This window comes from Mustela putorius, unplaced genomic scaffold (genome assembly GCF_011764305.1).
Source record: "Mustela putorius furo isolate JIRA1106 unplaced genomic scaffold, ASM1176430v1.1 tig00003972_pilon_pilon_pilon, whole genome shotgun sequence".
Classification (NCBI taxonomy): domain Eukaryota; kingdom Metazoa; phylum Chordata; class Mammalia; order Carnivora; family Mustelidae; genus Mustela; species Mustela putorius.
In genome coordinates this window covers 6,727,863-6,753,188 of record NW_025422115.1, presented here as the reverse complement: position 1 = coordinate 6,753,188, position 25,326 = coordinate 6,727,863, and the positions used below count along the sequence as shown (strand labels likewise).

The following is a 25,326-nucleotide window of genomic DNA, read 5'->3' as shown; positions in this document are numbered from 1 at the left end:
CTGGCAAGGACCTCTGCAAATGTTCTGTGGTTTCAATTAAGGGAGCATTCTTTGCTCCTGGTAACAAACTCGTCGATGGCAAAGTTGACATTTGCTTATGAAAATAAGGAGCTTGACCTGTTTCTGTCTCGGAAGGAGGGCCAGCTTGCTTCCTCAGCAGTGTCTCCTTTACTTCTTTCCCATCACTAAGGCACCCCGCCCCTCCCCCCGGTCCCCCAGGATGGTGAATCATGATTCCCGTTCCAGAACACTCGATCTTTCCTGAGCTCTTGAAGCCAAAGATACCCTCAATGAAAAGATCATACTTTCTTAAGGTTGGAGGATTTACAGAAACTTTTTGAGAGATTTCTCTCCAACCACCAGTCATTTAGAACAGAAAAGGGCAGCCTGAGGTTTTTCCCTGGGTTACCTAAAAAGGAAAAGATAATAATTGGGTGGAGTTACCATAAAACTGCAGAGAGGCTTTTAAGGATGGTTTGAGGTTAGATTGTCTGTTTTTAAAATTAATTGGTTTCTCTTCTTGGACAAATTACATGATTTCAAGTCATGGTATAGGCGTTAATCGCCTCAGCGAGGGTGGTTCTCGAGAGAGGCTGGCGCTTGCTGTCCGTGTCCTGTGTGCTGCAGCAGGTAGGAGCCCAGACGCAAAGGCACTCTGATGCTCGGGCTAATAGGAAGGATTCTGGCGTTTCAGAAGTGAAAACACTTTTAAAAGTTAAAGTCTCAGTAGGCTTCTACCCTAACGCTGATTGACAGTAAAGCGGAATTCTCCTAGATTACTCGAGTGTCAGGTTTTTAGCCAGAAGTGGTGAGGGGTGGCGTTTTCCATAATGTCTGCACACTGGTTGTCGTCCTGTAACTGATTGCAGCATGTTCAGCCCACACTCCCCTGTGCCCTTCATTTTCTCTTTCACTGTCTTACTTTATTTGCACACTCCTGGCTTCCCTAATAAGTCGCACTTACATAATGCTTCCTGCGTGCTGGGCAGACGTGAGCACTTTAGGTCGAAGAATCCACTGGCCCTCACAGCAACCCTATGAGGCAGGTAGTGTTATTATCCCCAGCTTACAGACAAGGAAGGGGAGGCACACTGTGCCTTATCCCAAAGTGGAGCCAGGACTCTCACCCCAGGAGCCTGATTCTAGAACTCACGCTCTGAACCTGTGTGTTGTCTCTTGAGGAGGTGGTTCCTTTGGAGGCAGACATTGTCTTACCCTCCCCATGTCTCTGGTAATGTCGTGGTGCTTTAGTATCTTAATGGCTTCTGGGGTTGGCTCCTTCTGCACTTAACATTTCGAACTTGGTCTGTTTTATTAATCACATTGTAGTTCAGAAGCAATGGGGTGGAAGCTAAAGTTAGGTTGATTTTATTCACTATTCATGTATAATCGATTATGAGATAATGCAGAGTGTTTATAACTTAAATTTCAGAAGTACTGTGAATGGTAGTGTATTTTAACTCCATCACGCCTGTGAATTTTACCTCTTAATTGTTTTCTGGTTGTGGCTTGAGTAAGTCAGGCTCTTTTTCAGCGTGTAGGGATCGTAGTAGATAGTAGTGTGTGTCTTATGGAAAGTGACACTTTAAGTCACTTTTTTCATGCAAGTGAGCAGGATGTATTGACTTCTTTTATGTGCCAACTATCGAAATTAATTACTTTTTCAAAGAATTGTTGTGACTGCCAAACAAAAATCATTTCTACTGAAGGAAGGAATCGGGGCTCCTTGACCAGTTGGGGGTCCTCTTAGTACATCTTCATTGTCACCAAGTTCCTGGGGTTGGGAAGCCATCTGCCCTCTAGATACCACGTCAGAAGGGGGTCTTCAGGGTATTGTACATTCTGTGTTGGTTGTAGTTCATTCTCATTTTTGAAAGAGACTTGTCTCTTTATGGAAAGGGTGGGTTTCTTTTTTAATTAATTGCCTTGCTCCGGCCACGTTCACTTTTCATCCCTTTTTTTAGGAGCTTATGTGAAAATTTGTGGAAATGCAGTACAGTCCCTGTGACAGCATCTAGAGTCCATATATGCCGAATTCTTTGTTAAAGAATTTTGTAAATGGCCTAAGACTCTATAGGTCCATTTTAAATCCATAGGCATAAAGGGAAAAACATTACTGCTACTGTTAAGACTGCTACTATTTTAACAGTAGCAGTAATGTTTTTCCCTTAAACATCATTCTGAGATGTACATTTCCCTGTCCCCACATTTTAACATCGCTGAAATCAGGATGCATTTTACAGTTGCATCATGTGATTAAGAATGTCACCTTTTTTCTTTGTTACTGGTACAAAAAACAGTGGTGTATTTTATAGTCGAATCCTAGTTTTAATGAAAAACGATGTATGTGTAGTCCTCAGAGTTTTTGAGAAGCATGTTTGACAGAAAGTTCGTTTGAAGTCATTTTGTATTCCTTACAATTTGGGTTAGGAATTGAATTTAAAAACCAGTAACTTCTTTTTAAGTGCATCATTGTAGATTGTTTATAAAATTACAAAAATAATACTGTGCTTTAGAAATTTAGTTTTGTAGCTGAAAAAGTTCTGGAGGCAGAGGGTGGTGATGCTGAAGTATGTTGGGGATGTGTTTAATGCTCCACTGAACATTACTCTTAAAAAATGGTTAAGATGGTAAATTTCAAGTTACGTGTATTTTATCACAGTTAACATTTTTTCCAAAAAAAGTAATATTATGCTTATAAAAAGTTTCCTCCATTTAGAGAGATACAGAATAAAGAAAGTTTTCTTTATCCCTTCCCCCATCCTTCTCATTTCCCTACTTCTGTACCCCTTCACCAGAGGTTTGGTGTGTACCTTTTTCGACTATTTCTCTCCCTAAGACTTTCCATTTAAGATATGTGTAATTTTCGTTGACTCGTCAAGTTCACTTTTCACCACTACAATACATATAAGTGTAACAGATAAGTAAAATAAAAACATATTGGGGAGACAGTCACCTGGGAGGGGTCCTTTTTTTTTTTTTTTATCTTATTAGGGCTATATTGACTGCTTCATTCACATACTGTGATGTTTTTCCTAGAAGTGGTCTATGTAAGTGTATTTTGTAGCTGGACTGCTTCTAGTATAAAGAAGGCACAGGGACAGATGTAACATGGTGGCCTTAAATCAGTTGTTCAGCAGCAGGAGTCCTGACTTTTTCCTTCTGCAGTGGGTGGAACAGTTAGCCCTGATGACACCATGTCTGGGTGGCTGTAGCAGTTCTCTGCTGGTGGCCTCAGCTGGCTCCTCCACCCCTGAGGACTGCGGGAAGCCCAGCTTTCATCCGCGTCTGGTCTGCCCCATTCTTTCGGTAGCTGGTACTGTTGAGGGGCCCCAGCTCTAGGGGGCCTGCTCCCCTCGTGGCAACCTGCCCTGTCCCCACGTGCCACTTCCTGGGCCTGTTTCTCATCCTCGATGTTCACTTGGGTCTTGGGGAAGCAATCTGTGCACTGTATGTCTACTTTGTGTTCTTTCTGTATGCTCTTCATGGTTGTGCACCTTTCTTTCAGGGTGCTGGTTTTAATTCATACCAGTAAGCCCATTGGTGTGTGACTGCCTTGATAAATGTCTGTCTCTCCTGATGACAGCTCTGTGAGTTGGCCGTCGGTGTTATGCTTGCTCACTGTGCATCACCCTGGCTTTGCACAGACTTGGCACTTGATGTGCATTCAAAGAAGCTTTGTTGAATGAAGAATTTGATTTTTTTTTAAATTTAATTTTACTTAAATTCAATTTAGTTAACATGTAGTGTATTATTAGTTTTAGAGGTAGAGTGTAAGGATTCATCAGTTGTATATAACACCCAGTGCTCATTGCATCAAGTGCCCTCCTTAATGCCCATCACCCAGTTACCCCACCTCCCCTGCAGCAATTCTCAGTCTGTTTTCTATAGTTAAGAATCTCTTGTGGTTTGTCTTCCTCTCTGATTTCTTCTTATTTTACTATCTAAGCGAAAAAAAAATCAATTCGAGAAAGACGATTATCATATGATTTTATCATATGTGGAATTTAAGAAATAAAACCAGAAGATCATAGGGGAAGAGAGGAAAAAAAGGAATTTGATTTTTGATTATCTTACAGAGTGGAGAAGTTTGTGGGTAAGGGCTTGGTAAGTATCAGAAAATTTACAGGGAGATCTAGACCTCAGTGCCCTGCCAATTTGGTTTTCAGACACAGCTAAAACTTATTTATCCTGGAACTATTTGAACACTTTATCGTTTTTTTTTGTTGGAATTCTTTTGAAAATGAATTTGGGCTTTGCAATACCCTTTAGCCTGGGTTTCTTTCAAGGGGAGGCAAACAGATCAAGTAGTTTTTTGTCATTCCTTTTGAACACACAGTCATTCAGCATGAGTAGATATATGAATTTCTGGAAATGAGAAGTTTGAAATAAACTGTTCTCTCACTGATACTTATTTTAATTCCAGAACATGGTCCAAGACAATTCCTGGGAAAGTCGAATTCTTCTCTAGTGAGGGTTCAGACACATCGATACCAATCCCGATAGTGCCACTACGGGGCGTGGACGACTCCTACCCACCCCAGAAGAAGTCTTTCATGATGCTCAAGTACATGCATGACCACTACTTGGACAAGTATGAATGGTTTATGAGAGCAGATGATGACGTGTACATCAAAGGAGACCGTCTGGAGAATTTTCTGAGGAGTTTGAATAGCAGTGAGCCCCTCTTTCTCGGGCAGACAGGACTGGGCACCACGGAAGAAATGGGGAAACTTGCCCTGGAACCCGGTGAGAACTTCTGCATGGGGGGGCCCGGTGTGATCATGAGCCGGGAGGTTCTCCGGAGAATGGTACCACACATTGGAAAGTGTCTCCGGGAAATGTACACTACTCACGAGGACGTGGAGGTGGGAAGATGTGTCCGGAGGTTTGCGGGGGTGCAGTGTGTCTGGTCTTATGAGGTAAGAACAGAAAAAAAAAAATCTGTTAATTTCATCATTAGTTCTGAACCAATCCTAGGAAATGAGTGATGATATCTTCTTTAAGGCTCAGAGTTGGTATGAGGGTATTATACATTTTTACCCAAGTTTTTAAAATTTGAATTCCTTCTTTGTATCTTTTATCCTTCATTTTTAGAACATACTTTCTATTCTTTGACCTGATACCTTAGTGAATAAATAATGGCATTTGGAGCCCAAAGAAATGATATGGTTTACTGTAGGTAACAGCAATATTTTTATGATTATCCAGAACATTCATTTAATCTGACTTCCTCTGATTCTGCCGGTGTGATTCTAAGTGTGTCAAGGTTCCCTTTCCCTCTTCTCCTGAAGGCCTGACTTTTCTGTTCATGTTGACCCACACAGTTTTGAAACTCAGCATGTTTAGAATTCATAAAAATGAGTAATGATTTAAAAAAAAAAGCCAATTGCATTTGACTTTACATTTATTTAAAACCTTGACTTTTTAGACAATATTTGTGACCTGGAAGTTTGCAATATGGTTGTTCTCTTCCGAATAGTTGGTAGGCAGTCTCGGAGTTATCTTGACACACAAGTGCAATTTTTGGTAGGAAGTCTACTTGTAGAGGTTTTGTCTTTAAATGTTCTCGAGAACATGAGTTCGCTTTTGACTTTTCTTTGTTTTTATTGGCAGATGTGCAACTCTTGCCTGCAGTTACAGGATCTGATATTAGTCAGAGTGGAAAAAATTATTTAGGTTGTGTTGTGTTTAGATTGATAAACTACCCATAGTTGTGAGGAACAGAGGGAACTTATAGACCTTTGCCCAAGAAAAAGAAGCACACTTTCTGATGTAAACTGTTAGCTTTTGTTATGAGTTAATTTTCTAAAGTGCTTGAGTGAAGAAAGAGTATTCTTGCCCGTACTTGTCTCCCCCCCAGACTCGCTATTAAAGGTTTCCTAATAACTGTTTCTTTCGTTTGAACTCTTAGGGAAGTGGACATTTTCAAGAAGACAGGAAGTAGTTTTCATGTTCATTTCTAATTATAAAAGATACATTTTAAATCTCAACTGTGATTGGAGTGAAACCTCTGATCTTTGTGGGTCTCCCCCCAACCTTGCATGCAGGGAGGTTTGGTCACTGGATCTAGGGGGGAGGTCGCTGTGGTCATGAATTTTTGCAGCGAGGAAGCCTCTTTAGGGATGTCTTGCAGTTTCCAGTAGAATACAGAAGGCAGTGTTTCTGCATTTTCCCCATTCTTAGTTTAGTAGTTACAACCTTAGCATGTTTCATTATGGTTAAAACATGTAGTGCCTTGTGTATTTTGGGATGTTTTATGCTATTTCTGATCTCTGAGAACCTAGCCTTCCTGCGGGAATTGTGGAGGATAGGCCTACTTTTGAGAGAGAATTTTTAAAAATACCTGTCTTATAATCTGTCACGTACAACGGTTACTTGTAAATACAGTAATTTGTTTTAAAATTAAAAGCACCACTTTTACTCATGTCCTTTCTTCAATACTCAATTATTCTATCATTTTGGCAGTGCAGAATTACATTAAACACTTACACAGTTTACAAATTTCACTATGTAAATTCCCTCAGATATTTCAAGGTACATGAAAACAATTAGTCTACTTTTCTTAAACATTCAAAATACCTACATCTCTACCTAGACAACAAATGTTTCCTATTACTTACAAAACTTTTAAGTTTAATAAATTATATATATATAAAAAATACTTGTCTTAGTGTTGTAGTGCTGTTGTATCTTACGTGCTGCTAGATAGACAGCCGCAGAGCCAGTACCTTGTTATCAAGAACTCTAACCTAGTGTTAGTGCGAAGACATTAGAAAGTATTGTCCTGGGGGGCTTCAGGGATTGAGAGATAGTTCAGCACTTTTTCCCCCATTATCTTGTAAGAACCAAAATTCTCTCGGGCCCGAAGTTGGGATGCTGGAAATTGTCCCTTCTGGATGCTGGGAGCCACCTCTTTGACCAGAAGCACCTGGCAAAGGGATCTGGTGGAGGAGGAAGCTCCCTCCCTGGGTGGTTCCCCATCCCTGCCTAGTATCCCTGAGGAGTGGAATGTGGAGGCCTGTGGGCAGTGTGGGGGTGGTGTCCCTGCTGCTTTTCTTGTGTTTAAGTGTCTGATGATGACAGAGCTTTTCCTAGGTACTGCCCTTCTGTGAGCTCCTTTTATGGGAGATTATCTTCTCCCAGAATATGGCTTGTCTTTTCACTTTAAATGTGATACTCAGCATACAAATTGTGAATTTTAAGTGTAGTCTAGTTTCTTTCTTTTCCTGTATGGTTTGTGTTTTCTGTGCCTTGTGTAAGAAAGCCTTCACTTCCTTGGGTGGCAGGAATGTCTTCTACATATTTTTCTGCAGATTGGAAGTTTTGTGTTTTATGTACAGTTCTTCATCTTTTTCTTTTTTTAAGAATTACATTTGTGGGCACATGTACCATTTTATTAGACCTTAAGTTTCTTTAGGCCTTTTTGTTTTGGTAGTGCTTAAAGTCCTCTTAACGTAAGTTATTATTAGGATTTATCATTGTGTTCACCACTCAGGCGAGAATAATCCCTCATGTGGATGAGAACTTTTATTAAACTTCCTGTAAATGTAGTTTCTCCATCAAGGTTCACATTATGAGAAATGATTGAGGTGGAGTCTTACGTGAAAGATTATTACGTTAAGCTTTGGGTCTCAGAAGGTGCTTATTTAGCTCTTACAAATCTAGATGGAGGGTGTACATTTTTTTTTTTTTTTGCAAGTTTGAAATAATGCCTTGGGATTACACTTAATTAAAATGACTCACAAGAAACAACTGTTACAATCAAAATCCAGATTCATTTCTAAGCTTGTTTTGATTTTTATTCTTGTTTATAGACTTGTTTTGATTTTTATTGGTGTTTATTAATATATGGCTTTAAAAAACTTTATTTGGAAATAATTTTAATTTTACAGAAAAACAAAATAGCACAAAGCACATCTGTACGCCTTATGCTCAGATTAACCTGTTAACATTTTACACCACTTGCATTATCATTTCCCTCTGTTCCTGAGTGTATCCCCCCAATCCTGCGTACAGGGACATAGGGCTGTTCCTCATTTAAGAGTAACTAAACATTGTGGCTCTTAACTTGAACTAACATCGATGTATTTTGACTAAGAATAGGGAAATGCTCTCATGTAACCATAAGTACAAATGGAAACTTTAACCTAGTGTTGATACTCTGATTTTATCTGCTGATGAGGTACAGTCCCACATCACAGGACCCAGCCCAGGGCGAGGGATTGCATTTGATTGTTGTCGTGGCTCTAAAGCCTCCATTAGTCCTGACCCTTTGCACAAGTCTCTTTCTTAATCCCTTGTGACTTCGGCATTTTTGATAAGTGGCTTTAAATACTTTATTTTCATAATAAAAAATGTGCTACCGTAAGGTGATCTTTAGTAATGCTCCTCAATGCTTACTGAAACCTCCCAGCCCAGAATGAGAATGTGGGCCGTGAGGCTGTTAACAGTATTGGCAAAGTGGAGCAGGCAAACCTGGTTCCCCCTTATCTCATGTGGGCTCGGCCTTACAACTCAAGTTACATGGGATTTTTTGAAGAAGTATTATTATTATTATTATTATTATTTTTCAAGATTTTATTTATTTGAGAGGGGGAACAAGTGAGAGAAAGGAGTGGAGGAAGGAGCAGAAGGAGAGGGAGAAGCAGACTCCTCGCTGAGCAGAGAAACAGGGATGTGGCGAGATTGCAGAACTCCAGGACCATGACCTGAGCTGAAGGCAGGTGCTTAACAACTGAGCCACCTTTGAGGAATTATTGAAAAATTTGAAACAATTTACTTAGGCAAATAAATGAAATACCATACAACTCTTTTAATAAGGGAATAAAAAGACAATTGATCTAAATAATCTTTTCATTTTTCTTTTGACTTTTTATTGCAGTGTATATTATACCTATGGAGAAGTGCACAGATCATCAGTAAGTGTAGAGCTCAGTGGATTTTCTTAAACAGAACACGGCTAGCTAACCAGCAACCGGATCTTGACTTTTTTAATTGTAATTCAACATTTGACTAGTGGTGAAGGTATTTCGAGTAGAAAATAATTGTTAGTAATGAAAGTGGGAGCTAGGCATAGGAAGATTTGGCAACTTTAAAAGATTTATTTCATGCCATCACATGGCTGAAAATTCAGAAGCTGAAAGAGTTTATCAGGACAAGTTTTCTCATCTCTGTCCACCAGGTTCCCCTCAGAGTCCACCACGGTGGTGCAGCCTTAACAGGTGTGCCATATGAAGATAAAAGCCACAAAGTCTATATATCCTCCCGCATGTGTTGCTTACTATCCGTATCTTGCTGGTTTTCACTCCCAAGTCTTACGATTTTCCAGTTGCTACGTAAGAATCTTCGTCTTTTTTTTTTTTTTTTTTTTTAATGGACATTCAAACTCTTTTCAGTTCTTTTCAGCAGTGTTTCTAATCAGTCCCTTAACCCAGTGTTTTCCGGCCTTTTTCACATCATGATACACACACTGAGGTATGTGGGGCCCCATAGGGCTCCTGCTAACCCACCCTCTACCCACGGCACTCCTCGACCCAGACCTGAAGGGATTGTCATCTTGGCCCAACTATGGTGTCTGGGATACACCAGTATATACGGAGACACACCAGCGTGATGCTCTGAGTTAGCCAATATTCATTAAGCAAGCATTAGTGAGCCCAGTACTGGCTTTCTAAACAGGTTGGAAACTACAAAAGCACAAAACACAAATGGCCGTTTTTTCTCTTTCAGGGCTGTCATCTAATTGAGGAGACTAAAATATTTATGAAATGGTTGAGAAAAATGTAAACGTGTAAAAACCCTGTGATAGTGATCTTAAAACAGTACAGGGAAGGGGTAAGATCAGTGATGTTCTTTTTAAGGAAGGCATATCATCAAGGGAAACTGGGAGTTTAGAGCAAAATATGTAAAAAGAGAAGGTTTTCTTTGTTAGTCTGACTGGCTTAGAAAGGAATGTTGAATATCTTTGTATCAGAAGCCTGGGAATTTTTTCCTTTAATGATGGAAGGGATAATGTTTCAGCTGCTGGTAGTCATGGAGCTGGTTTGTGTCTAGTGGTGCCTTCTTCACACCTTTAGGCTGCTTGTTACCCTTACCTGGCTGAGAACCAGGCAGGGCCCTAAATAGCTAGAATAGATGCTCCAAATACAGATCACTGTCACTGGTTGTTCTTTGAGGCAAAGCTCCTGTGTGGTTTTATACAGAGCCTTTTGTTCTGGCTTGAGGGTTCAGTCTCCAAGCTCTTAATAGATCATAAGGGCAAATTGTCATCCAAAAAGGGCGCTGCCATAAAAGACTATATCAGCAGTGAGTGGGAAGGATGTGAAGAAGATGTGAAAAATAAGATGAAATGAGACTGTGAACAGCACAGAAGTCTAAGACCCACCATTGTGTTATTGATTTTTAATTTCATTCCATATGGTTGGAGAACATACACGTTGTATTGTTTCAGTTCTTTTAAATTTATTGAGACTTTTTATGACCTACATATGGTTACCCTGGAGAGTGTTGTGTGTGTACTTGAGAAGAGTGTGTTGTACTGTTGAGTGTTCTACGGATGTCTCTTTGGTCTAGTTGATTTGTATGTTAATTGTCCTTTTCCCTGGTCATCTCTTTGTCCTACCCATTATTGAAAGTGGGATAGTGAAGTCTCTGATACTTCTGGATTGTCAGTTTCTCCCTCTCAGTTGTGTTGTTTTTTGCTTCATGTATTTTGGGGCTCTATTGTTAGGTGCATATGTGCTTTTATCATTATAAAATGCCTTCTTTGTCTTCAGTGACAATTTTTGTCTTGAAGTTTATTTGGTCTGATAGTATAACCATTTCAGTACCTTGTAGTTACTATCATGTGCTTTATCTTTTTTCGTACTTTTGCTTTTAGCCCGTTTGTGTCTTTTTTTTTTAAGATTTTATTTTGGTGAGAGAGAGAGAGAGAGAGAGGTGTGTGCATGGAAGGAGGGGCAGAAGGAGAGGAAGAGGGAGAAAGGGAATCCCCAGCAGACTCTGCACTGAGCGCCAAATCCGATGTAGAGCTCTACCTCATGACACTGAGATCATGACCTGAGCAGAAATCAAGAGTCAGATGTTTAACTGACTGAGCCACCCAGGCACCAATGTTTGTGTCTTTGTTTTTAAGATTTTACTTAATTATTAGAGAGAGAGAGAATGAATGAGATGGGGGGAGGAGCAGAGGAAGAAGCAGACTTCTCCACTGAGCTGGGAGCCAGACGTGGGGCTCGATCCCAGGACCCTGGGATCATGACCTGAGCTGAAGGCAGTCACCTAACTGACTGAGCCATCCAGGCACCCCGTTGGTGTTGGTGTCTGTGAATTTAAAGTGTGTCTCTTGTAGAGAGCATGCAGTTGGATCAGTTTTAAATTGGGGTCTTTAATCCATTTACATTTAATGTCATTACTGATAGGGTAGGATTTGTGTCTGTCATTTTGCTCCTCCTTTCCTAGGTCGTCATGTCTGTTTTGTTTCTCTGTTCCTGCAATGCTGCCTTCTTTTGTGTTAAGTGGTTTTTGTACATTTTCATTCTTTTGTCATTTCTTTTATTTTTTAAGAAGCTACCCTAAGTATTACAGTAAACATCTTAACTGATAAACAAGAAGTTTGGATTAATGCCAGCTTAATAACTATAGTATACAAAATCTTGGGCTTTGATAAAGCTCCATTTTCTTCTTATTCCTTCCTATTATTGTCACACAAGTTATATCTTATATGTGATAGGGCAGTCAACACTGATTTGTAATTACTGCTTTGTGCAGTTGTCTTTTAAATCAGATTAGAGGAAAAAATGTTAACAATATATTTATATTTTTATAAAATTTTTAAAAAGATTTTATTTATTTAATTTTCAGAGAGAGCGAGCAAGCGAGCATGCACACACAAGCAGGCAGAGTAGCAGGCAGAGGCAGAGAGAGAAGCAGGCTCCCTGCTGAGCAAGGAGCCCGATTTGGGACTTGATAGCAGGACCCTGGGATCATGACCTGAGCCGAAGGCAGCGTCTTAATCAACTGAGCCACCCAGGCATCCCAATTTTTACAAATATTTTTATAAATTTTCTGTTTGCTTATGTAGCTTTCCTTATTGGGCTCTTTATTCACATGTATTTGAGTTAATGTCATGTGTCCTTTCCTTTCAGTCTAAAAAGCCTCCTTTAATATTTCTCATAGGACAGGTTTGCTTGTAACAGATTCTCTCAGGTTTTTTTTTTTTCTTTCTTTCTTTTTTTTTTTTTTTGTATCTGGGAATGCGCTAATTTCTCCTTCACTTTTGAAAGATGGTTTTGTTGGTAGAGAATTCTTGGTTGACAGTCTTTTTCTTTCAGCACTTTGGATCGAAGCTCTCTGGTTTCCATGGCTTCTGGTGAGAAATCAGTTGTTCATCTCACTGAGGATCTCTCATATGCGAAGAGTCTCTTCTCTTGTTGCTCTTGAGACTGTGGCTTTCAGTGGTTTGATTACGATATGTCAAGGTGTGGCTCTCTGAGCTTATTGTACTTGCAGTTCATTGAGCTTCTTGGGTGTGTGGATTGTTTCTCATCAAATTTGGTCATTTTTCAGCAGCTATTTCTTCAGAGGTTTTTGTCCTTTTCTCTTTATTGTTCTTCTCATTATACAACTGCCATATGCATATGCTTGGTTCTGTTTATTTTTCTTTTCTTTATTCTTTTTTCTTTCTCCCTTCAGACTGCATAATCTCAACTGACCTGTCTTCAAGTTTACTAATCCTTTATTTCACCAGTTCAAATTTGTTGTGACTTTTTTGTTCCAAGTATTGTGACTTTCAACTCCAGAATTTCTACTTGGTTCTTTTTTTTTTTTTTTTTTTTTTTTTTTACAATTTCTACTTCTTTATTGGCTGCTCCCCTCCCCCTTTGTATGTCTCATAATTTTTTGTTGTAAACAAGACATTTAAAATAATATAGCAACTCTGGAAATCAGATTCTGCCCCCTCCTCAGGGTTTGATGATGTGGCTGTTATTTTGTTAGTGATTTTGGGGGGCGGGAATTTTGTAAAGTCTGTATTTGTGTGTGTGTGTAACTACTAAAATCTGCTTGGTTTGCTTTGTGGTCAGCTAATGATTGGACAAAGATGTCCTCAGAGACCTGGAACTAAGAACTCTCCCTGTCTTTGGTTAAGGGCTTTGTGTACTTGTTGGTGCTTGCCTGCAACGCTCACTGTGCAGTTTTCAACTCTCAGCCTCACTTCTTGCTTGTGCAGAGCCTCACGGTCAACCAGACGTGAGAGCTTAGGGCCTTCTCTGATTTTCCCTGGGCATGTGCACAGGTTCCCACAAATATATTGAAACTCTTCAAAGCCCCTTATGGACATGCCATAGCCCGACTTTTCTTTTTAAGCTTTTTGGTTAGCCTGTGTTTTACCCATACTGTTAGCCACCTCCTGAGGCAGCATGATATTCAACAATTGCCTATGATCATTTTTAACAAATATTTCCTCCCTTCCCCACCAACAGCTTTTTTGGAAAAGGAGGGCTCTGAATCAGGACAAATAAAGACAGCCTTATAAATAGGGTCTTCTAAGAAACCACTAGGCAGGTCAGATAATAACAGTTCTCTGGGAATGGGGCTTTGAAGGAGCTCCAGTCTTGCTCTGTCCCCTTCCAGTGGCTGTCAGGCTGCTGGCTTTCACCATGATTGTGGACTGTTGGTTTTCAAGGTTACCACATTGCTCTGGGCAACAGGGAAGAGGAATGGGCAAGTTAAAATGCCACAGGATTCACTATTCCTACTAAAATTTCACTGTTTTTCTTGCATAAACACTTCCTGGGTTACTCTAAGCCTTTGGCTAATATCCAGGTCCTGAAAAGGTTGCCTGAAGCTGTTTTTTGCCCATGTTCTCTTTGCTTTTATGGGGGGGAGAATTTTTGGATGTCTATACTTCATCATTTTCATTGATGTCACCTATGACCATCAGTAATGGAGCCTCAAGGGTGCCTGGGTGGCTCAGTGGGTTAAAGCCTCTGCCTTTGGCTTAGGTCATGATCCCAGGGTCCTAGGATCGAGCCCCACATCGGGCTGTCTGCTCAGCAGGGAGCCTGCTTCCTCCTCTCTCTGACTGCCTCTCTGCCTACTTGTGATCTCTGTCTGTCAAATAAATAAATAAAATCTTAAAAAAAAAATAGTGGAGCCTTAGCTTCACAGCTTAAAATTTGCCTTTTCCAATTGTATAAATCACTCTGAATATCCTCATCTTCTGCTTAAGAAGTCAGGGAATTGTGCTTTAAAAATTAGAAAAACTTTCAACCAATCAGAATATTCATATGTATTTATTTTTCAAATAAATTTTGAACATCCGGTAAGATCAAGACACTCTTCTATTTGGGGGCCCAACAGTTCAGAAAGGAGGCCTATTCTCTCCTATTCTGTTGGGGCTGGGCTGGGCTGGGCTGGGCTGCAAAGGGACAGAGAGTAAAGTGTAATGTGTGAGATGTTTAAGACATAGCAAGGGGACAAGTGTTGGAATAGGGTGAGCAAGGGACAAGAGGTGTTAAGATGAGGCCAGGTGGCACACATGTTGAGGAAAACGGGAGTGAGTGGTGAGGACGTGCCCTAGGACACAGTAGGCCTGGTTTTGAATCTCCACAAATCATTCATCATTCTTCACCAGCTGTGTGATCCCAGGCAACAAGCTGCATAACTTCTCTGGACCCTTACCTCCTTGCAAAAATGGCATAAGAAATTGCCTACCTTGTAGGAACGTTTCAAGGATACATTGAGATGCTGCATATTAATCCGAGCTAGTGCTTGGCACAGAGCGAGGGCTTATGAAATACTTCAAGTATCTGAAAAGCTAAGCTGTTCAGAGCCCATTCCGTGAGGACTTTGCATAGGTTTTGACCTGTATAAACAGGTACTTGAATATGATTTGTAGGAACACTGGGGTGTTGGACTCCTTGGTTTTTGCTTTTAAAATTTAGAGAAGAATATTCTGACAGAACCAGTCAAGGTTGACCGAAAATGGAGAAGTTAGTTGCTTTGGACCTGTAATAACTGGCAAAACAAAACCGTCCGTAAGTACGTCAACATCTCTGAAGTGGTTTCTCTGTTTGGGCTATGAGTCTTGTGCTTGCAAGGGAGGAGGTGTGGATCTAAAGGCAAAGGGCTCAGTCTTCACCAAGTTCAAATTTGGTAGGAATGTGTTAAAGATGTTCTAGGTTTCACATGTTAGTCCCCTTTCTTGTGATAAGGCTGCGGCTAGACATGTTACTGAGTTGACAGGAGAGGGCTCCTTAGCCATGTTATCAGGAGGTGGGATCAGTATATCATTTTCTTTATCTTAAGCTAATAGCTGAATAGTATTTTCTGTATAGTTGGAAAGATTGAGATCACATATGTCATCAGCTCATTTCCTGTGATAAACTGACAGTCTACTTTTTAAATCACGTTAGTATTCATAGTGCTGTATGAGCCATTTTGAGGTAATAAGAGTAAAATGAGCTTTAAGGACTTGCTATCAGTATGTGAAAGTGGACAAATGTATATGAAAAATACTGTACTACCTCATAATAGTAAACCAGCAAACCAGGGTGGAATAGTGTGAGCAACACAGGTCAGTGTGGAGGGCTGGGGAGCCACTGGGATGGGTGGGTAGGGAGGAGAGTGCACAGGAGGCTTGCATTATCTGGGTCACCCCCGTCTCTAAAAGTGACTGGATTTCTGGACTGTTCTGCACAATGAGGATGGTATCCCTTCACATTTGTAAGAGGTTGAGGGATGGCAACAACAAAGCTTTGTAAAATTTTTAATTCCAGTAATTAATTGTCCTTGTTGAACTGAACCGGTAAGACCATCTGGCACCGGCAGAGTGACCAGTGAGGGAACAGAGGCAAGAATGAACCCGATGGTAGCCATGTGGTCTGGGTCAGGAAGAGACAGTCAGAGGTGAAGCTCCTTCAGGCATAAGAGGGTGTGTTGGACGTCAGTTTTCCAGACTTAGTGATGGGAATATGTGTGTGTGTGTGAGTGTGAGTGTGTACTCCAAGCATTAACATGGTCCAGAGGTCTTCTGCTAGGCTGCTCTTTTTCAAAGGGAAGCTGTTTATACAAGAATCACTTGAGGTGTTTTCTGTAGAGCAGGTTTCCAGGCCCAAACTGAGAACCAGACTCTTGGTGGGTAGATTTCAACGATCTAGGCTTCTCCGATAGTTCTTCCTGCTCATCTTTGAGAACCATAGATGCCATGAATACTCAGCAACATTTCTTATGATCCAGTGACACTTTGGTACTAGGTAGAAACTGGAGTTATGTTTTGGTTAATTGGCATCTCATTTAGCTCCTGTCCTATGCGGAGCATTGCCCTGGTAGTGGAGAAGACAGAAAAGGGAGTTTGGACTGTGGTCTTTCCAGTATGAGACTTAGTCAAGGGGGCAGGGAAGCAAACTTGGCATCTCCCTCCTCATATGTTTGACAGACTAATGCTTTATAATCTTTCTTCCTTTCTTCTCTTCTTTAAGCCATGTTAATTGCAGTGAGTTGTGTAGCCGGATGAAAGTCCATGAGGGTTGAATGCTGGTCAGCAGTAAATCTTGCGTAATGACAAGGGAAGAAGTTCTATTTGATGTGATGATGAAAACAGAGAACTTTTGGCCAGAGATTAAACTGAAAAACACTTTAAAGCTAAAACCAAATGATATTTTTGAAGATCTTTTTTGTCTCTGCAATTGATGATTTAACAAATGTCTGTTTATGTGGTCTGGTTATAAATCTTCCTTGAGCCTTTTTTCTTTATCCTCAGCTTTTGCCTTGAACCATAACTTGCGATTTGTTTAATCAAACAAATGTCAGTTAAAAAAAAAAAAGAAGGAGTTACAAAGTCTATTAATTACTGTGGTGGTTTTAACATTCACAGGTTGTTTGGAATAATCTTCTCTCCTGGTGGTGGAGCTAAATTTCCCTCCCCTTGACTGTAGGCTGTACTCATTTTTAATGAATGGAGTAGGGAATAGGAAGGATAGTAACTTCTAGAAAACCTGGCAGACACCCACTTGATACCAGCAGTATTAAAGTAGTCATATTTATATCATGTACTCCCAAATGCGATGGGATGAGACGGCTCTTCACCTGTGCCTTAGTCCTCCCCAAGCCGTAACTCCAGTCTGGTCATGAGAAAACGTCAGATGTCTACAAAATACCTGACCATTGCCCTTCCAAGTGCTGAGGTCATGAAAAGCAAGGAAAGACTGAGGGACTGTCACAGATGGACAGAGACTGAGGAGACAAGACAGCTGAAAGCATTACAGGGTCCTAAATTGGAAGAGAAGAGGCATTCATGGAAAAACTGATGAAATCTGAATAAAGCCTATGGTTTAATTAATAGCATGCGAATGTCAGTTTCTTAGTTTTAATATGCACAGTGTAGAGTGTAGTTACAGAAGATGTTGACATTAGAGGAAGTTGGGTCAAGAGATGGGATCTCTCTCTCTACAGCTCTGCTATTAACCTGAAATTATTTCAAAATAAAAATTAGTTAGACCCCAGAGATGATCTAATCGGACACACAGAAGTGGAGTGTACGGTGTTGACCGCTTGGTGCCCTGGGGAACCGGGGTGAAGCCACGGAAGACTGGATCTTCTGTGAGTCTAAGTGGATATTGTGCAGGATGTGATTTTTAGCTTATTGACTTCTAGGAAATCCGAGACAGAAAGGTCTTTGTTTGAGAGAGTTTGCAGACTTCTAACCCTCATAAAGAGCTTATCATTTGAGCAGGCTTATAATGTACCGTGTTATTACTGTAAGAAATTTGTAATGGTACCATGACAGCAAAACTTTTCCCCTGCTAAAAAGAATCTTTCAGCATTCACTCAGCAATTTAATGCTAGTGCTCTTACTAACGTCATCATAGTTAACCCTATCATGTTTTGTTCCTGGGTTTTCTCTCAGTGAGCCCTTGTGAGGATAAAGAAATCGGTACAAGCTTGTTTTCTTTGCTGTCTGGCACTTATTTTCAAAGACTTTGCTTTTGAAAAATACTGTAGGTGCTACTTTTCCTTTTGTATACGTTAGCCCCTGCTTTCCCCTTCAACAGAATATTCAATTTAAAGACTGAAGACTTTTATTTATAATTATGTGGTTTACTTAAGGCAGAAAGATGAGTTCATTCTTGTTTTTTACCACCAAAGGAATGCCTGTTTACTTTTTATATTATGAATTGATTCTGCAGTAATTTAGAATTCTGGTTGTTATGGGTATGGAAATCGAAGTATCCCAAATGATATAAAAACACTTAAATTTTTTAAATGGTTAACTCCTTAAATGAGCCACCTGTATGCCTGCCCTCTGACAGACCCTACTCTAGACACGGGCTACAGCAGTGAGCACAACAAAGCTTTCTTGCTTTCTTTCTTTCTTTCTTTTTTTTAAAGATTTATTTATTTGAGATAGAGTGACAGTGACAGAGAGCATTAGCGGGAAAGAGAGGGAAAAGCAGGCTCCTGCCGAGCAAGAAACCTGATGTGGGGCTCAGTCCCACAACCCTGGGATCATGACCCGAGCCGAAGCAGACGCTTCAGTGACTGAGCCACCCAGGTGCCCCAAAGCTTGCTCCCTTGATGCATTTACTTCTTTATGGGGATGTGAGAAGAGACGAGTGTATACTGGAGGTGGTACTAAGCTCTCTGAAGAAATACAGCATGGTAAGGGGATAGAATGCTAGAGGGATTGGGGAGTGCCAGCCCAGCTGGGAAAGTGTAAGTGAACCAGGGACGATCATCTCTAGCACAGGGAACTGGGCATGCAAAGGCCTGGAGGCAGGAAGTGTATGGGTGTGTGTGATGAGGACAGCAAGGAGTCTGGGTGGCTGGGGCACAGAAGTGGAAGGGGCCAGATCCTATAAGGCCTGTCCCCAGTGAAGGCCATGGGTTCTGTACTGAGTAAGCTGGGCAGGCACCAGAGGATTAGGACAGTGGAGTCCAGGGAGCTGTTTCAAAAGGACCACTCTGGTTGGTGTGTGGAGAACCCTGTAGGGGAGCAGGAGTGGGGAGGAGGGAGACTGGTGAGCAAGCACTTCTGGGAACTCAGAGAGAGAGATAGCTGGTGCAGGCGATGAGAAGTGATTAGCCTGTGGATGAGTTTTCAAGGTAGAGCTGATAAGACTTGTTGAGCAATGATATGTGGGAGATAGGAAGGCTGCCTGAGCCGTCAGAGGGATGGAGTTACAGGGATGGGGGAAGACAAGGAAGTTCAGGCTAGAGATAGCAGTGCGAGTCAGCTGCATTTATTTCCATGGTACTTAAAGCCAGAGGAGCAATGACATCACCGAGGGAGTTAGTGGAGATAGAGAAAAAGTCTAGGGCTGAGCCCAGGGCTTCCAGGGGCTAGAAGTCAGAGATGAAGAGGAATCCAGCAAAGGAGACTGAGCCAGGGAGGCCAGGAAATAGGAGGAAGGCCTTACCTTTGGTTGACATTAGCTTAGTTTGAACTTGAAAGTATTTGAACACTCACTATTCAGACTTTTCAATCTCCTGATGACTGATGCTTGGGAATACTTCTTAAAAGTGATAAAGCTCAGGGGGGGAGCCAAGGACTGGTGGGCCACAGATGACTGGTGGGCCACAGTTGGGCAGAGGCTGGAATATTGTTTGATTGGAGTAAGTAGCAGTGGGGCTTGTGTCCCTGTGATACAGAGGTCATATTTATCATGGAGTTTGACATTCTGGTACGTTCATTTAAATCTGCATGGTTTTGCTTATTTTGAAAAAAGATAAGCCAGTCACTCCATAGAGATGCATGCATCGAGCAGCTGTTTCATATCTGTAACTAACTGATAGAGAAATATACCAGAGATGTAGCCTTTCTGGTATAATCTTTGACGTATAAAATTTCTAATAGACAAAGAGCTTGCTGATTACCAAGTGATCTAAGTCACTTTGTAATAGTTACAGTAGATTAATAAAGTTTCCAAGTGGGCACTTACCAGGAGGGCAGAAATTACTGTTAATTTCAGGAGAAAGTTATAATTGAACATCGATTCAGTTAAGCCTTTGTAGTAAATAGTTTGGTTTTGGAGAGGATGAGGGTTGAAGGACATCCTGCACTTTTGCTGTGTCTAAATGTGTCTAAACTGTGCTCTCCCAAGCCTTGGTTACTCTTTTCTCTGAAAACAGGTTGTTGGATGCATCCTGGATTGTACAGATGCTAATGTGCCCAATTCAGAATTTGAATCCAGGGGGTCTAACTGCAGAGCCTACCATCTAACTCTAATGCAATTCTGTTTTCTTTTTCTGTATCAGACTGCACTGTACTCTACCTTTTTATTGTAAGTGTTGCCAGGAGTCCTTTGAAAAGAACCAGTAACGTTCAGTTGTTGACAATTTTTAGACAAAGGGAAAACTTCCATGCTTCATGCATTTCTTTGGTAGGATATTTTCAGTATACTCATCTGTTTAAGATGATTTTCAACGGGCAGTAGTTAGACCCCATAGTACTCTGTAAGTTTGATTTGTTAGACCCTTGCCAAGCTAATGTAAATGTCTAGCTGGAAACCACTGGTTTAAGTGGGTTTGAAGTGGTGGACCTCAACCCATGAACCAACAAAAAAAGTGCTTGCTCTCCAGTCCCTAGATTTAGGAAGTTTTTAATGCAAAAGACAGGAGCAGAGAAAATACTCCTGGATCAGTTTCTCAGATCTTTAAGATAGTCTTAAAATTTCTCAAAAGTTACTTTAAAGATGCTGATTGATCAGTCTTCTGAAACAAGTCCTCTGAATTCTCTGGCCTTGATGAAGGTGTTTATTAATGGTATAATTGAATTTTTAGGTAGTAGAGAAGATGGTAATATTCTGCATTCAGAGTTGATTTTATGTGGTATTCTGAGGCCATCCCTCTAGGAAGAAAAATAGTGCCAGATCTTTGGTTAGAAGTCTTCATTCTCGGCTATAATTTTGTAGGGGAAATCCACTGATGTCATCTTGACTTAGAGTATGTGTAGTAGATTGAGTAATGGCCACCCAAAGATACCAAATCCTGATCCCTTTAATTAGTAAATACTATCTTATTTAGAAAAAGGGTCTTTGCAGATGGATTTAAACTAAGAATTTTAAGATGAGGTTAACCAGTTGGGTCCTAAATGCCATTGTTAGAGTCCATATAAGAGAGAAGCAAAGAAAAATAACACGGACACCAAGGAGAAGATAGGCAGAAACTAGAGCATTGTGGCCACAGGCCCAGAAAGCCAGTAGCCATCAGAAGCAGGAAGAGGTGAGGGGCACAGTCTTCCCTAGAGGGAACACGGCCCTGTGGGATTTCAGACTTGCAGCCTCCAGAAGGTTGAGAGAGTGAATTTCTGTTGCTCTAAGCCGCCTGGTTTGCAATGGTGTGTTCCAGCTGTTCAGATGAGTACAGTCTGTAACCCAGACATGTAGCCCCTGGAGAGAGCAGGACAGAGGCTCCACAGTCCTATCATGTCGCTGTGGCCCGAGGGAGACCCCTCTCTTTCTCTAGTGTTGGGGGTGTTTCTTAAGTCATGTTGTGGTAAGTACTTCACAGATGGTAAGCATTCACTAATGGCCATTCTTAGTGCTTGGTTTGTCCTCACCTGGTTCTGAAGTCCCACCCATCAGAAATCAGAACTTCTGTGCGGATAATTATACATTACCATGTAGCAGAGACACCTGAGGCGCTAAAACACAGGCTGTTGAGCCCCATCCCTGGACCCGATCCAGCCCATCTGGGGCAGGGCCTGAAAACTGGCATTTCTAACAAGTTGCCAGGCGGTTCTGATGCTGCTGGTCCAGGAACCACACTTTGAGAATCACTGGGCTAAGGTTTGGCGTGGTTTACAGAACAGTGAGGAGAGAGAGATTTAGATTTGTTTGTTTTGTTTTAAAATAAACTTTGCCTTTGGGAGAGTTTGGGATTTATATATCTTTATCATGAAGATAAAAGCCATACTTTATTTAGATGTTTTTAGTCTATACCTGCTGTCCTTTTTTTTTTTTTTAATTTTAATCATTGCATCTCCTTGGACCCCTCTGGTCTGTGACCGTTTCTTCTGCTTTCTTTGTTTTTGATGACCTTGACATTTTTGAGGAATACTGGTTAGATATTTTGTAAAAAGTCCCTCTTTAGGATTTATCTGACGCTTTTCTTGTGATCAGACTGGGGTTATGGAGTTTGAGAGGAAGACCACAGAGGTGAAGTGCCATTCTCTGCACATCGTATCAGGAATAATACCGTCAAGGCGACTTAGCACTGCTGACGTTAGGGCAAGTGGTTGAGGGAGTGTTAGGTTTCTCCTCTGTAAAAACTCTCCTCCCCTTCCCCGAGTATGCCTTCTGGAAGGAAGGCATTAAGCACAGTCCACACTAAGGAGTGAGGAGTTATGCTCCCACAACCCGAGGTTGGACTGACTACATGTATTATTTAGAATTCTGCACAGATTTGTCTGTTCTTGCCCATTTATCTATTCAACTGTTCATTTGTATCAGTGAGGACTCATAGATGTTTATTTTGCATTTCAGGTTACACATTACTTAATTTGGTTGCTAAAATTACTCCACCCTGTCCATTGGGAATTCTTTCAGTTAGATTCCCCCCACCTTTTCCTTCCCCTTCTCCCCCTCCCCCTGTTCCCTTCCTCTCTCGAGCACTTCCTTAGTCTCTGGCACTAGAAGATACTGTAGGCTCATCTTGTAAATTTTTTGCTGAAGTCCTGGAATCAGCCCTTTTTTTCAAGGAGCCCACTCTCCTATTGGAAAATGGCACTAGAAACCAAGATCTGGGTACTTGGTGTACTTGTTGCTGTTGGGGTGTCAGTTGCTTCTAGGTCCACTCGTATGACAGAGCCAGGAGGCTTGTGTGTGTACTGGCCCACGTGTATGCACAAATGTGTAACCATTTCTGAGTGTGATCTCCTGGATCTACATAGTAGGCATGCGACGTCTCTAGGTCAGATCGTCAGCACATGGGGTGTTCCGGCCCCCCTCCTTTTGCTTTACTGTAATCTCCTGCTTGAGCAGTGAGAACCCTGTCTGTCTCCACTCACCATCCCTTTAGTTAATTGTTCAGTCCCAGTGTTCATGTAGAGTGGTTTCTGAATCTAACATGTGTCCCCATGAGAAACCTTATCAGACACAGTGCTCTTGGACAGTTTCATTTCCCCTTAGTCTTAGTTTCTACTCATTTCCAAACTTAGGTCAGCAACCTTCCCCCCCCCCCCTCCCCTTGGTGTGATTGTCTCATACATTTGTAGAACAGTTTCTTTTGTCATTGGCTGCATTCCATCCTGGAGTCCCCTCTCCTCTTAAATGACTTAAAAAAAATGTTTATGTTAAGGTTCACTGTTTGTGCTATAAAATTCTCTGGGTTTTGATCAGTATGTACCCATCATTCTCGTGTACACTGTGTGCAGTATAACGTGTCCATCCCTGTGTCCACAGTGTCCTGTGCCCCTCATGACCGTGTCATACAGAACAGTTTCCCTGAACTACAAGATCCCAGGGTTCTCAGTGCTCCTCCCCTGCACCTTCCACCCTCGTAAGTCCTTGGCAGCCTCTGATCTTTTAACTGTCTCTGCAGCTTTGCTTTTTCCAGAATGTCATAAGATTGGAATCATACAGTATGCAGTTTTTTTTGGACTGGCTTCTTTCATTAGGAGTATGCATTTCAGTTTCATCCACCTCTTTTGTGGCTTGATAACTCATTTCTTTTTATTACCCAATAACACTCCATTGCCTGGATGTTCTACGGTCTGTTCATCTCTCGCAGGACATTTTGATTGCTTCTGGTTTTGGCAATTACGAATAAAGCTTCTATAAAACATTTGCATGCGTGATTTTGTGTGGGCATACGTTGTTAGTCGTTTGGGTAAATATTTGGAATTGTGATTGCTGGACGGACGGTAATAGTGTGTTTAGCTTTGTGAGAAGCTGCCGCCCTCTCCCAGAGTGGTTCTTCCGCGCTGCCTTCCCTCCAGCAATGAATGGGAGTTTCTGCCACTCTTAGGCTCTCAAGCACTTGGTGTCGTCAGTGTTCTGGATTTAGCCATTTTAATAGGTGTGTAGTGGTCAAGGAGGAGGTTTTTATACCCTACTTAATGGTTAGTCCGGGCTGATGTGCTTTTATTTGGTACTGTTCTAACCGTTTGTAATCTGGGCAAGGGGCTCTTTCCATTTTTGTATTTTAATAATATTAAATTTGGGCAGGTTTGTGCTTGACTATAATGAGGATATGGAAAATTGTTGAATTGATCTTCTCTGAAGATGGATTTGATTTTTTTTTTTTTCTTTCCCTCCATGTTCTTTTTTTGGTTGTTCATGTGCCTTAGGCATCTAGAATATTAATGCAGAGCACTTAACCTTAACAGTAATGGCAAAAGTTTTCAGAACAAGTCTGAACAGCTTAACAGAAGATGATCACATTCTGTGTTTCATACCGAGGTGAATATTAACAAAAGATGAGAGTGATTTTGAAGAGATGTACATGAATTGTTCATCATTTGTTCATTCATCAGTTAGTTAATAAATGCCTCCCAGGAGATGGTGGTGTGGTAAAGCAGGGGTACCAAGCTGAGTAAACCTGTACCCATCCTTGCTGTTGTGGAATTTTCTAAAGGGAGAGACAGAAAATATATAAACATCTGTGATTCATTCAACACTTAGCAAAAAGTTGTGTGCTTCCTGTGTGCCTGACACTGGGAAGTCAGGGGTGAGCAATGGGGAGGTCCCTGCACCCCCAGAGCATACGTCTGTGCAAATGCACTATTGCATTCTTTACAGTGTGGGGTTCTCTGTAGTACGAAGACAAAGTACAGAGGGCTGTTAACAAAAAGAGCAGGAAGGTCTGACCTGGGCTGGTGGGGCAGGGCCGCCTCTGTGAGGGAGTGTCTGAAGGATGAGTTACGAATTCAGTAGGTTCAGAGTGGGAGGTGGAGGATGAGGAAGGTAAGAAGTAGAAGGAGCCAAGTTGAGCGTATTCAGATAGTCGTTCGTGCCTGGGATGTTCTTAGAATCAGCTTGCTTTCATCCTGATGATTTTCTCCCAGCAAGCAGTGTTACAGTGCTCAAACCCCAACCCCTTCCTCTTCATAGGTAAATAAGAGTGCCCAGTGGAGTAATTCAGAGTACTTCTCGCAGAGACTAGCTTTTTTTAGATGCCATTTTTACCACCTGATAGAAACAGCACAGACTAATGCGCGAGTAAAAAGCATTCCCCTTCTTTTAGCCAGGCAGCAGAGTAAAGATGAAAAAGACAAGAACCTTACTTTCAAGGAGCCTCTAGTCCTTCAGGGGAGGGATGGTGTATAATCCCACATCTCTCAGAGAGGTGGTACCAGCAGAGCCAGGGACAGGGTGTTCTAGG

The 25,326-nt window shown here is 41.3% G+C and overlaps 1 protein-coding gene across 1 annotated transcript in view; it reads left to right on the top strand.

The window, feature by feature from the left end:
- The window catches only part of CHSY1 (chondroitin sulfate synthase 1), a 70,388-nt gene that overhangs the window by 11,062 nt on the left and 34,000 nt on the right, over nucleotides 1-25,326 (top strand). The window contains exon 2 of the mRNA XM_004759842.3: nucleotides 4,427-4,922. Within this exon, the coding sequence (XP_004759899.3) occupies nucleotides 4,427-4,922 (496 nt within the window). The remainder of the gene's footprint in view (nucleotides 1-4,426; nucleotides 4,923-25,326) is intronic.